Source organism: Protopterus annectens, chromosome 2.part1 (genome assembly GCF_019279795.1).
Source record: "Protopterus annectens isolate FY-2018-M chromosome 2.part1, PAN1.0, whole genome shotgun sequence".
NCBI lineage: Eukaryota > Metazoa > Chordata > Ceratodontiformes > Protopteridae > Protopterus > Protopterus annectens.
This window is the reverse complement of record NC_056729.1, coordinates 1,508,746,883-1,508,761,529: the sequence shown is the minus strand read 5'-3', so window position 1 is coordinate 1,508,761,529 and position 14,647 is coordinate 1,508,746,883. Positions and strand designations below refer to the sequence as shown.

Below are 14,647 nucleotides of genomic sequence, written 5' to 3'. Positions count from 1 at the left end.
CAAAGATTGGCAATAACAATTATACATTGTTGGACAGGTATCATGAGAAGAAATGTGTCACGCATTTCAACAGCTAATAGTTTGACATTCCCAATACATATAATATGCAGGTGAAAAGAAAGTGAGTGGGGGCGATAGAAGCAGTAAGGGTATGTTTATGTGATACAATGGCATAACCAGGTACTAAGGAGATGTGATTTCAGGGAGTTTTTGAACTGAGAGGTGGTAGGGGCATGTTCCTGCACCCTGATTCCTACTGGTTGAGTAATTTGCCCTATATAATATAAACTACATGGACATTTAAGCTCATACAGCATTGCTTTTCAGTTTTGCATCCATCTGGATGCATGCAAGTTGTGGTTTCATCTCAGACCTACATATATCTCAGGTGTAGCAGAAGATAATACCACTTGTGTGAGCATGTTACCTAAAGCTCTACTTTATTCAAACATTCAGATAGTTGCGTGTGTTTTGCTTTAGTATTGTTATTTTTGTAATTATCTTCTTACTGTAACACTGTCTTCCATCAGCTCCCAATTCATATCCTGGGTTACAGGTGCAGATGAAGGATCCTCGAGTGTTGAGACATCCATGGGAACACACTGCCAGACCAGATCCACACTCATCTATATCTGAAGAGAGACAAAGGGAGGGGGGAAAATGGATATTAATGTCTTCGTAATAGATAAAGCATATGTTATGGCTAATTCTCAAGTCTGCCTGGTAGGTTTTGCCAAGATCTTGTAACAAGAAACAAGGCATCAGCCAAGCAGCACAGTTCTTCATCTGGTAGCTGTTTAATGCACTGAAACAAATTAATGCAGGCCCATGGAATGTCAATGCAAAATAAATAAAAGTAATATAAAATGACCAGCTTAAAACCAAATAATATCGCAATGTCATACCACATGCAGTTAAAAGCAAAAACAATGGTGTCTCAAATTAGGCAGAAGGATCACTTGTAGCAAAAAAGAGCAGAGTCACAAAAGTATTAAGAAATTTCAGGAAAAAAAGAAGGAACAAGTAATACTAGCCAACAGATAGCTGAAGGCAGATGATAATTCAAATTACATACTTGTTCTTTTATGGGAACACTTACATTTTCACAGTGAGGACTGAGAAAGGGAAGGTGAAATGGGAACTGATGACCATTAGTATAGTAAAGATGGTGTGAAAGGGGCAGCCACTACAGATGCAAGCTTGGGCGTGTACAAAATTCACCAAAATGTTTTAGTATATATTTTTTTACCTTAATTAAGGCAAAGCAACATTTATTTTACTTTGTTTACTTTTCCTCATTCCTGGCTGCTTCATGCCCCCTTCCAACTTCACAATAGGTGTATGTTCTCTCATCCTTACTTTTTATGTACGGGATGAGCCTCAGAATCCACTCTAAAAGTTTCTGGATGGGTCACTGAGTGGAGCTGGCAGAGTAGTGCAAGCACGTTAGTCTGACATTATAACTGGCATCCACAACAGCAGCAACAACTCAAATCTAAAAGTAAAAGTGATCAGTTGCAACTTCTTTTTTAAACAGATCAAAAAGCTAAAATTTTTTCCAAAGTGCTGAAAAATAATGCTGAAGTTTAGAATTATTTATTGTACTTTACTCCTTCTGTTAGTTTTACTGTGACCACGGGATGGGCCTGGGTCTGGGGGTCTGGGGGCCTGGAAGGATTTGGTTGCCTGACAGAGTCCAGATGAGAGAACAGAAGCCTCACTGAACAGATTAAAAGCCAAAGTGCGGGTTATTCACTAAAATAAGCAAAAAAAAAAGTTACCCAGTGTCTGCATTACTGGTCTGATACCTTGTGAAAAGATGCAAGTCATACATACACACAAAAAGGTTTTTCATCTATTCTTTCCAGACCAAGGATTCTATCCTCAGTGACTATGATGTCTGTGAAAAACCACAATCCATCTCTCAGAATGCATCAAAGTACAAACAGTGTGTGCGCGCGCGCGCGTGTGTGTGTGTGTGTGTGTGTGTGTGTGTGTGTGTGTGTGTGTGTGTGTGTGTGAGAGAGAGAGAGAGAGAGAGAGAGAGGAAAAAGTCTGATTGCTTATTTATTAATCAATTATCTGCAGCCCGCTTTGACAAAAAGTGTGTTACTTTCAGTGATTTGGGTAGGGACTTTAATTCAGCATTGCATGACATCCTTTACAAGAACAACTGTCATAAGGAACCCAACATGTGGCAAATCCTTAAGGAAGTAACAAAAAGCCATCAGCTGACTGATGTTTTGAGACTCCACAGGAGATCTAATATTTAATAAGGGTAGGAATGCAATCTTCTTGATTATAGCTCCCCAGATTCCATTGGAGATCCCTATTGTGTATGTTATTTTTTCACCATTGCAGGTTGTTTCTCTTTTCCTTATGGTTAAGTGAACATGGAGTTAATATGGGGATATTGGAGTGAAGCTTCCCACAAGTTGGGTTGCAGTAGAGTTTGTCATCCTGCAAAAATGCTTAGCAAACATTGTTATCTGCAGTTTTGGCAGTGTTTTTTTTCTTTCTTTTTTATGAGTTTGACATGTTCATTTTGCTGTTGGGGAGTTATGCTTATGATACTGGATAGGAGAATCTGCACCCCTTCACTATTCAGTACTACTTTTTACAGTAGTAAGTTCACAACTAGAATAAATCTCTTACAAATGATCATAAAAGTTTAAAATGACAGTCCTGGTTTGATTTAGGTAAAGCCAATCCAAATTAACTACTGTATCTTGGCACCTCACATCTCTACTCACGTAAAGGATTAGGGATCGGTAAGGACAGCTTTAACATATACTAAGCTCATGGATAACTTGCGCTTACCAGAGTTAGCGCTGTCTTGACTTCCTCTTGTACCATGCTTTACACATCCACCTCTCCTGAAGTCAGAGTTCCCACTTCTCCCAGCCTGTTAAATTCTAAACACTGTCCTAAAAGAGAAACAGTGTTCCACAAAGCTATCCATTCCTGTGCAATTCCAATGACCACAAGAAAACAGTGTTTTCTGTACCCTACTGCTATGTACTGCGATGGTATCTTCCAGCTTTTTTCAAGCCATGTAAAAATTTTTTGCTCAGAAAATAGTTTTCCCCTCCTTCTAGGGTGCAGAGGACATGAATAACTGATATAAGGCTCTGATGTTACTGGTTTTATCCAGGTAGTAACACAGCTTCCTGAACATGTCTAAAGAATGAAGAATTCTTTCACCCTTGTTTTGCGGATTACAGAAGAAACCGAAGTTTCACAGTCTGGGTGAGGCAGAACTCAGTCACCACTTTTGAAATAAATGTGGGTTAGTTTTAAGATGATAAAAAGGGCTCTCTGTGCATGAGTACCTATAGTTATGAAATCCTCCTACATAAGGTGATTGCCAAAATCAAAGTTGTTTTCAATGTTAGAAATCTGAGGAGGGGGGAGGGGGGGGGGGCTGAACCATCTCACTCAAAAGGGGACTGTCTTACATTTTCCAGAAACTACATGCTCTAGGAACCTAAACTTTGTCACCACAATAAACAGGACATGCTGGAGGGATAGATTCCTGTCCCAGAGACTTTCCATGCTCTGGAACAGGCTACCCATCTATGTCAAGCAAAGTTCTTCATTAGCACTCTTCAAGAAAAATCTTGATGAGTGGATGGGAAATAGGAAATACACCCAGGGGATCACTTCTGTGTCTCTGCTCGACAGTGGCATGGGAAAATAACTTTCTTGGGTGGCATAACCCAAAAAACCTTGTTGACTAGGCTTACGTAGGCCCTTGGGCCGATAGCCTAGTACCTACCTATGAACCTATGAACAGAACAAAGGCTTGCCTTGGTGGACTTAGATGAGACATCTTTTAGGAAATGTTTATTAGTCTTCAGCAATGCTAAACATGGGTTCTACAGGAATGTGGGCTGAAATGGCTGAAACATGTGCCTTTACAGATGCATATGATAGGCCTGAATTGAACAGCTCACTTAAGAGCAGCAAAATCATGGACACTGGTACTATGCCTGGGACCTTATATTTCATATGGCACTAAAGAAAAAAAATCCTTTTTGTTAAGCAGGATATCCTTGTACCAGGCTTCCTAGTTTCCTTAAGTATGGTGCGTGCATCCTCAGAGAACTGACACCTGAAGGGCAATAAAGTTAAGTCAGACAATGAGCTGCAATGTCTTTAGGGTGGTGTATATCAAGGCACGCTTGTCCTAAGGTAGGAGGACTCTATGCAAAGGCAGCATGTGAGATTGTGCCCTGAACACCTGAATGAGGAGGAGAAACAAAGCTGCCAGGCCAAAAATGTTTTTATTAATGGCATATTTTGTCCCTCAACACTTGTTTTCTGGATTAACCTAGGGAGAAGGGGATCAGAGAAAAAACATATAGAAAGATTACTGTCCCATTTCAAAAAGAGGAAGGCATCTACTGCCCAGAATTTTTTTGTGTTGTGTTCTGGTGCAAAACTTCTTTAGCAATTTATTGTTTAAAGATGCAAATGTCTACTTATGGGACTTAACTGTGATCATTCTGGAGAAAAACATCCTGCTGTAACATCCATTTGTGGGGATATTCAGCAAAACTGCTTAGCTGGTCTGCCACTGAGTCTAACTGGGACTGAATGCTGGAATGTAGACTGCCTTTAAAGTCATCCGAGATTAAAGAGCTAGCTCTCAGACAATCATGGTCAGCCTGCACAAAAGGTAAGAATGGGATCTGTCTTGTATGTTGATGTACCACGTTAAAGCAACATGGTCTGATGTCATCTGCAAAGCCCCTTTCTTCCACATGGGTTTAAAGGCTCTGAGTACCTGAATAAAGGGCGCCATCATTTTTACATTTATGTGCTTGCTTATTTGACTTGCATTCCCTGACCCCCCCACACACTGAGGTCTCATGAATGTACCCCCTCAAACTGGGCCTGAAGCATCTGGGGTTAGCATCTGACTGTGAGGTTCTTATTTAAAGGGCAATCCTTGGTTCAGTTCGACCTGGATGGACCACCATTCCAGCTCTTTGGAAACAGAAGGTAGCATACAGATCCTCTCATCTAAGGACTTTATATTTTCTCATCCTGTAGCTGCTTTGGCTTCTTTACCCCTCTTTTTGTTGTGCATGCACAGCAATTTGCATGGGTTTCTTTCCTGCGTGACCCCCCCCCCCCCTGCATACAACAATATCTTCTTTATGCACTGAAGCTGACTATCTTAACTAAATAATTATCTTAACTAAATAAAACCTCCTGGAAGCAAGAACCTGACACCCTACATCTTTTCTGTAGTAATAGGTGAATTACAACTTAATTTTTGTAAAGATTTAAGGCTTAAAAGGTGTATGCACAACATCAGTGAAGGGTTCCAGCCAAGTGCCATTAGATTGGGCCAATACCTTGAATCAGCCGTATACACACACACACACACACACACACACACACACACACACACACACACATGCACATTGTTCCAGTCCCAAGCATTTACTGTGTAAATTAGTAAATTTTTGCTTTTATTTTCAGCATAGTCTCTATACTAATCACAAGTATCTATATCTGCCAAACAACCCTGTTTATGCACTTGCAGTGATAATTATTTAAAGTATTCTAGAGCTACTTAGATTAATATTTTGTTAGATACTGATATTTTAAGCTTATTACTTACCTTACACTAATAGGTTTTCTGCTCTTCTCTCTGTGGGGGCCAGACCTGTTCCGTTTGCTACACTCACTCCGCTCCTTACCCTCCCCCAATAACATCAACCTTATACCTAGCCTGACCCCTCCCACACATCTCTTCCACCTATTCCATAACCCTCCTAATTATTCCCCGTCATACCATACCTCCTATCTACTCTACCTCCCACCCATTCTAAACATATAGTGCTCCATCCCCTAAACTATCACTATCCTGCTCATATTCATTCTGTTACCACAATGCACTCAACCACCATCATGTCCATCACAACTATTGCTTTGATCTCACTTTTCTCACTTACGCTCTCTCTCCTAAAAATAATCACAGCTTTCCAGACACCCAACATACCTCCTACACCCATCTGTACAACCACCACATATAACCCACATTTATCAAGTTACTCAGACATCCACCCCAGCTTATTTACAGCTAATACCTCTGTACTATCCAAAGTAAAAATTCTACCTCTCTAAAGACACCCCCATTATCACTCCACCAGCAGTAACTATACCATTTTTAGAAAGAAAACTGGTAAGTATAACCCACGTAATTTGCCAAAGCGTTATATCCCAGTGTGGTCATGTACAACTCAACCCAGGCCCAACCCCTCTCAGCCTAAGCAAACCTAGCAAATCTCTCATGCTATCAACCATAAATCTCCAAAGCCTTAGAAGCAAAATACCTGAACTCCAGGTGTGGATTTCACAAAACAACCCGGATATTATCTTCTTCTTCTTTTGGCTGCTCCCGTTAGGGGTCGCCACAGCAGATCACCTGTTTCCATTTCTTCCTGTCCTCTGCATCTTGCTCGGTCACACCAACCACCTGCATGTCCTCTATCACCACATCCATAAACCTTATCCTAGGCCTTCCTCTTTTCCTGTTACCTGGCAGCTTCATTCTTAGCATCTGTTTCCCAATATACTCAGCATTCCTCCTCAGCACATGTCCAAACCAACGTAATCTTGCCTCTCTAGCTTTGTCTCCAAACCTTCCAACCTGGGCTGACCCTCTAACATACTTATTCCTAATCCTGTCCATCCTCATCACACCCAGTGTAAATCTTAACATCTTCAACTCTGCCACGTCAAGCTCTGACTCCTGCCTTTTCGTCAATGCCACTGTCTCCAACCGATATAACATAGCTGGTCTCACTACCCTCTTTTAGACCTTCACTTTCACTCTTACTGGTACTCATCTGTCACAAATCACTCCTGACACTCTTCTCCACCCACTCCATCCTGCCTGTACTCTCTTCTTCACATCACTTCCACACTCACCATTACTCTGAACTGTTGATCCCAAGTATTTAAACTCATCCACCTTCGCCACCTCTACTCCCTGCATCTTCACCATTCTTCTATCCTCCCTCTCATTCACACACATATATTCTGTCTTAGTCCTGCTGACCTTCATTCCTCTTCTCTCTAGAGCATATCTTCACCTCTCCAGGGTCTCCTGCACCTGTTCCCTACTCTCACTACAGATCACAATGTCATCTGCAAACATCATAGTTCACGGGGACTAGCAGCTACCAAAACCTGGCTGAAATCATATGTAAAAGACACTGAATTTCTTCCCCCAGGCCACTCATGCCTGAGAGCCAATCAACTCCACAAGAGAGGAGGAGGAGTAGCAATACTCTTTCCTAACAAATATACATCAATTCCCTACTCAAAACCAACACCCAATTTCACCCCAGCTAAAGTACTAATCTCTATATTAAAACGTAACAACCATAAAAACATCTGCATGATTGCACTGTACATTCCTCCAGGAAACAACATACCAATATGAGAAAACATACTTCCCTGGACTTCCCAAAATATAGATACTGAAATCATCATTGTAGGTGATGTAAACATCGATTGGCTAGACATTGCCCCACAATCCCTCAAAAAATATAAACCTTTACAACATCTCCCAACTAATTGAAGACATCACCAGACCCCACAAAAATGACTATTGTGGCTCCACAATAGGCTGGATATTAGTGTCCCACCTTGACAATGTCATCAATGCAGGCATACTACCAAGGGCGCCCGCAGGCAGGTGCAAGGGGGTGCACTTGCACCCCCCTGGAATCGGCTCATGAGTTAATGCTGTAGGTTTTTTTTTTTAGTCCGTTCTTCTTTAAGAAGAAGTCTGCGCTGACAGTCCAGTCGCAGGCATGCTGACATCATCGCTCTCGCTCATATTTACAAGTTTATGAGCGGGAATTCACACGGATGGTTTCGCAAGCGGGAGGATTCGAGCGGGAACCGAAACGGACGATTTGCAAGCGGGAGAAAATGGATGGAAGATGGGACCTGAAGCGGATGGATTTGCAAGCGGGAGGAAACGGATGGATTCGCAAGCAGGAGGAAACTGATGGAAGATGGGACACTTTCAGAGTGAGTAGTGTGTGGTGGTGGCTCTGGCATGTGAGGTGGCCATGCAAAAGCCCTGTGCAGTTGCACACAGCGTTTATGAATGCCAGCCATAACTGGTTAGTTTATGGCAGTGCATTTTCATTTGTTTTTATTATTGTCCTTTTTCATTAGAACAATGCAGTTGTGTAAAAGTTACTATTTTTTGTTACTGCCTCACAGTGCTGGAGTCTGTGGTTTGTTTTCTAGTGGATTACCCTCTGTGCAGAGTGTCTATATCCTTCCTGTGCACACATGTTTTTTATGCAGACATTTTTCCTTCCTTATCCCAGAAATATGCAGGTAGCTAAACTCCTAACTGTTCCAGTGTATGTATGTGTGTGTGTGTGTGTGTGTGTATGGGTGTGTGTGTGTGTGTATGGGTGTGTGTGTGTGTATGGGTGTGTGTGTGTGTGTGTGTGTGTATGGGTGTGTGTGTGTGTGTGTGTGTGTGTGTGTATGGGTGTGTGTGTGTATGGGTGTGTGTGTGTATGGGTGTGTGTGTGTGTGTGTGTGTGTGTGTGTGTGTGGTGTGTATGCACACATGCATGCATGTATGTGTCTGTGTATGTTGGTTGGGTTGGTGTCTGTATGTCTGCGTAAACTGACTGTCTGTTGTGTTTATTCTGAATGCTGTGCCTTTCTCCAGTTAATTTTTCTGTGTTGCCTCAGTATATGTCTCATATTTTTTTCTGAAATTAATCTTAGAGCATCTTTCTAATTATTTATTCTATTAACAAAAATAACTGATTAACTTTAGCTCCACCGTGATTTTAATATCACCTCTCAATCACACCTGGATTGGCAGCTTTAGTTTGCTTTTTCATTGAAATGATACCGGACTACGAAGGAATGAATAAATGACCTGACCCATAGTTTTGCTGTGTATTGACATCAGTGTTTGTTTTAACTAGCATATTTAGAGTGAATGCAAGCACCTTATACACCCCCTCACCTTTTACTTCAGATCCTTTCTGACTGCAGTTCGCCTAATGCTTCTATGATGCTGTGTCGAGCAAGAATATTTTTTAATTACCTTGTGTCCTTTGAACAATGGACTAGATGTGAGTTTGGTGAATTCCTTTTAGATTCTGCATTGCAACTGCTGGTGAAAATTTGGGCTGGCTGTTTCTTGTTTGTGACTTTATATTTCTTAAGATGATCTGTGGCTATGCTTTTGTCAGTACATACCATTGGTGGGTAGAGAATAAGTCTTGAACCCTATACCTTGGGCCCAAGTGGCAAGAGCCTGAATTCCCTACCCACCACCATTTGTAAAAATGTTGCAGGTTTTTCCCTCATACTTTTTCTGTTCTTCATAAAATCTGTGGTTTCTGTATGTGTCCTTGTTGCCTGACAGCTACATGTTCTCTGGTTTGATTCTTGGCTGTCTGGAGTGTTTCTCCCTGGACCTCTGCTAAAAATTAGCTTTTTTTCTAAGTCAGACTTTCCTGGTTAAAAAATGGACACTCATTTCAATGTCAGACTACATATTCTTCAGAAAGTGCATGGTAACAAAAGCTTTTATTTTAGCAATTTTCTTCTAAGTGTACAAGATGGATATTTGAAATGTATCCCTGTCTTTGGGACTGTATTCCCCCCATTATTGGCTTCATCCAGGTTTTGTACTAAGGTTGAGAGCTATGGTGAGAACTGAATTCACTGAATATGTTTGGGGGCTATATTCCCCCATTACTGGCTTTGTCTGGGTGTTTTTTGTTAAGAGGTTGAGAGCTATGGTGAGAACTGAATTCACTGAATGTTTGGGGGTTGTATTCACCCATTATTGGCTTTGTTCAGGTATTTTGTGCTAAGAGGTTGACAGCTGTGCTATGGTGAGTACTGAATTCACTAAATGATAGCCATTTAAGTTTCAGTCTTCCTCTTTCACAAAACAGCTGATTTGGCATAGTGGTATGTTGCTCTGACTGTTTTGCACAGGGTCCCCTGGGTTCAAGACGTGGCAGTGAAATGTATGGTGGTAACGCAGCATTTTATTCTAGCAACTTTCCAACATTATACAAGCAATGTTTAAAATGTGTCCCTGTTTTTTGGCCTTTAGTCCCCCCCCAATAAATTTTGGCTTTTTCCAGATTTCTTGTGCTGCAACGTTCAGAGATACAGCTGAGTGTCGAGTAGATTTTACAAGGAGCTGAGAGCTGCAGGGGAGCAAAAGTTTAGTGCTGCTTATGTTTAGTCTGCTCGCACTGTTAATAGCACAACAGGATAGTGTACTTGCTTTTGATGCTGAAGGCTGTGGGTTCTACTCCTGCAGTAGGTAGATGCATTGCTGATACTGTACTGTGCTGTAAAGGGGGTGGATGCTGCAGTTCTTTTGGCAAAGATACCTAGTAGCTATGAACCTGTTATCAGTTTGCTATCCATTCCCTATTGCGATATTACTAGCTTATTTTTTTATTGCATGCAACAAAGTCAAGTTATTCTTCAAGGGTAACAGACACTTTATTTGTAGATTAAACAATGACATATAAAGTGTTTGCTAGCAGCAACCTCTTTATTAGTTACAAATTTCTTTAATGTGGATTTTACTACAGAGATTGTGCATATTTTTACTGATACTGGTGGACTATAGAAGGTTGAATAGACTTTATGATGGAAATGTTCTGAATTGGGCAGTTTTGTCATTGGTGTATGCATTTTGTTTCATTGTTTACTGGAAAAATATTCAAAACAAATTTAAAATGCCCTCTAACAACTGTACTGTATTGTACAAGGAATATAATGTAATACAGTCAGGAAGGTGTATCAAAGAGCATGTGTATGTTATGTTCGAGGGGCCTATGATTTTGAAGACAGCCCAGAGTTTATTTATCTGCCACTGGCAAAATGTATTTTCTTTGAATGTGGGTTTCAATGCTGTTTCAATGCATGTGAGTTTCGAAGGCAGAGAAGTGTTAATGTTAGTCTATTTTCATTGTCAGACTGCATTGCTTTGTTTAACAGATATGTATTAGGGTTTGTGCTGTAAAATGCAAAATAAAACTTTCAAATGAAATCCTAAATCATCGCAGAAGTAAAGCAGTATGCACATTAGTGTTTATGGTAAATGGGGCAAAATAACCAAGAAATGGGACATTGGAATGGCTGCAGGGGGGAGGCTCCATTTGACCATGATTTTGTGAGGGGGGTAGCAAACTCAGACAGCCCTGGTTGAACTATACCTCTCAGTTGTCCATATATTTGCAGAATGAATAGATATTTGCTTCTTATTTTTGGTTTGTTCCTCATAAAATTTGTGGTTTTCTAGCAAATCATTTAGGAATTAAGTCAGTAAATGACAGACATTGAGTTTCAGACGTCATAACCTTCAGAAAAATGCATGCTAATGCAAGACTGTCTTAAGTTTATACAAGAGCAATTTTTAGTAGTGTTTGTATGTTCCCCCCAATATATTTGGGCCTTGTCCAGATTTCCTGCATTAAGAGGTTGAGAGGTACGTGCAAATCACTTTGTAGATTAGAAATATCCAAACCTCTCATTTGTCCCCAATTTTGGCTCAAAATGTTGCTCTCCCCTAATAATCCCTCCTCCAAAATGGCAATTTTGGAAGAAAATGTGGAGGGTTTACAATTATATATAACTGTAGTGATCAGAGTTATAGATTACTTTTATTTCAGAAATGCATGCAGATGCTCTTATTTTGTTAGCTGCTCAAGTTAACAATGTTAATATTAAAAAAGTGTCCCTTTTTTGACAGGTATTTTTGCATCACGTTTTGGTCTGTTTTTCATAAAATTGTGGTTTTCTGGCAAATTAGTGGCAAGTCATTAAAGATTGAAGTTAGAAAATAATGGCAGACATTTGAGTTTCAGATTTTATACCCTTCAGAAAATTCGTACTAATGCAAGATCTACTACTGTTCTATTATCTAAGTTAATAAGAGCAATATTTAAAAATTGGCCTTATTTTTTGCCTGTGTCCCACTTCTAGTTCTATGTATGGCTTTGTCCAGATTTCTTGCTCTGAAGTTGAGGTATGAGTGTCAGAGCCATCACTGTCAGCCAGAGACATTTCAAATTATGACACACTTATTGCACCCCACCCCCCATTGAAGTGGCTCTGGATGTGTCCAAGGAAGGCAAGGAGCAGTTATGCAGTGTAAGTGTGCAGAGTATTCCCCCATCCAAGGTAGATCACAAATACGACTGTGGCTTTTCATCTGTCCTTGATTTTGCAGAATGTTCTGGTTTTCTATCAGATTTTTATACTGTTGATTTATGCTTCTTATTATTCAGGAACTGCATGCTATCACAGTGCCCTGTTGCACTGTTTAAGTAGCCATGGTTTAATGAACATCAGGTAAGCTTGTCGGAGATTGTAAGATGCAACTAAGCTTTAGTAAGCATATTGTTAAAGAATTACCAGCATTGAAAGCCTTTTCGTTGTTGCCATGCAGAGAATATTTACATAACTAGATAATGTATAAGCCTTGGGTATTGAAATGCATATGACAGTATTTGCAATAAAAGGACAGGATTACAGTATTTTCAGAAGCTCATTACGTTTTATTGGAGACCAGTGTCTTATAGCAGTGTCTGTGTGTTAGTACACTTTTGTAGTTGGGTGGCTTTAATGGTATATGGTAAATAAGCATTGCTACCTTACTTAAAAGCCAAGCCCTGCAACAACTAGGTAAGCTGCACACTGAAGTCAAAACACAATAGCTCTGGTGGGTAAATGTACTCTGTAGTAATAAAAAAAGGCAAATGTTTGAAATAGCTACAGCTTATGTGCAAACACAATAGGTAGTGATGAAACAATGCTCTGCTAAAAATGCTTTAATGCTCCACATTGCTGAGCTGCAGATCAGTTATCATTGGCTACCAGGATTTCACCCACTTCAGATCAAGCACGGTGCCATTCAGTGCAACCTTCCCAGAACTAATTCAAGTCTGACCAGAATTATTTTGTGTGTGTGTATAAGAGGGAGGTAGCATACCCCTCAGCTGTCCAGGTTTTTGCAGAATGTCCAGATTTTTGCCCCATTTTCCTCCTAAAAAGGATTGAAGTTGCTAAATGAGATATTTCAGTTTTAGATGTCATATCATTTAGAAAAATGCATACTAACACAAATCCTGTTACTCTTGCAATTTTCTAAGTTTATGAGAGCCATATGTATAATCTGTCCCTATTTATTTTAGGCTTTGTCCAGATTACTTGCACTAAGGTTGAGGCCTTGAGGGGTGTGGTATGTTTGTGAGAGAGAGAAAGTGAAATGCCCAAGTTAGAGTTAGCAGGTGGAATTATGTGCATTTTCAAGGAACTGAGTTTTAAGGGAAGCTAAGTTTACTGCTGCTCATGCAAAGTCTATTTATAATGTGCAACTGTTTTGTTTAGCAAATGGTATCTCTATTGTGGTATAAAGTTTTAAAGTTATGTTAGTAGCACAAGTAGAATACTTGCATCTTAATGGAGAGGCTTGAGGTTCTATTCCTACAGCATGTACATCTGTATGCTGCAGTCCTGAGGATGTCCTCCTTTGGATGAGATGCCTAATAACTATGAACCTGTTTTTAACCTTTCCATCCATTTTCTATTGCAATATACCAGCTTACCATTTTTTAATTCAACATAGGCAATTTATTCTTTGACGGAAGCAGGCACTGAATTTGTAGATGAAACACTGAAATATATAGTTTTCTAGCAACAACACCTTCATTAGTTTCAGATATCTTAAATGTGGAATTATTCAGATTACTTTTACTTCGGCAGAGACACTCAAGTGTTGCTGTATAATACAAGGGATATAATTCAATTATATATTATAATTAATACAATCAGGTAAATCAAATCTTTTGCATGGCCCTAACAGTATGCAAGGAGCTTATTGCTTGAAAACAGTTCAAAGGTAAATAACCTGCCACTGGCCAGATGCATTTTCTTTGAATGTGGGTTTCAATGCTGTTTCTTTGAATGCGAGTTTCAAAAGTAGAGAAGCTTTAATGCCAAGTCTGTTTTCATTGTAAGACTATTGTTTTGTTTAGGTTTAGTAAATGTCTCAGTGTTTGGGCTATAATGTTTGAAATAGAAGTTGTAAATTAAATACAACTGCCTGTAATCATTGTAGAACTAAAGCATAAAACAGTATGCACACAGAGATTTGAACAGTGTCTACGGCAAATGGAGAGAAATAGCCAAGTAATGGGACACTGGAATGGCTGTGTGGGCGGGGCTTGGGAGTGGATGTGGGCGGGGCTATGCTGGCAGGGGGTGGGGAGAGCTACGTGGGTGGGGCTCTGGGTTTGCACCCCCCTGCAAAAAATCCTGCGGGCTCCCTTGCATACTACCTAATATCATTAGCGATCACCACCCAGCATACAGCTTACGCAAAACCACCTCAACTTCAGGCCAACACCAATATAAATCAAACAGAAATTTTACTAAGTTCCATCCATTCATATTTAATGAAACCTTAGCTAAAGTAAATTGGGAACCCCTTAAATCCTTACCATTTACTGAGGCTGTTGAATTTTCTAACTCAACATTCCTAGACATCCTAAATAGGCAAGCACCCACCCACCAAAAACGAATAAAACATAACCATGCAAGC

General features: G+C 40.1%; 1 protein-coding gene across 1 annotated transcript in view; it reads right to left on the bottom strand.

Annotated features, from left to right (window-relative positions):
* The window catches only part of MEGF6 (multiple EGF like domains 6), a 2,184,612-nt gene that overhangs the window by 1,572,673 nt on the left and 597,292 nt on the right, over positions 1 to 14,647 (bottom strand). Inside the window, exon 5 of the mRNA XM_044062967.1 lies at positions 510 to 632. Within this exon, the coding sequence (XP_043918902.1) occupies positions 510 to 632 (123 nt within the window). The remainder of the gene's footprint in view (positions 1 to 509; positions 633 to 14,647) is intronic.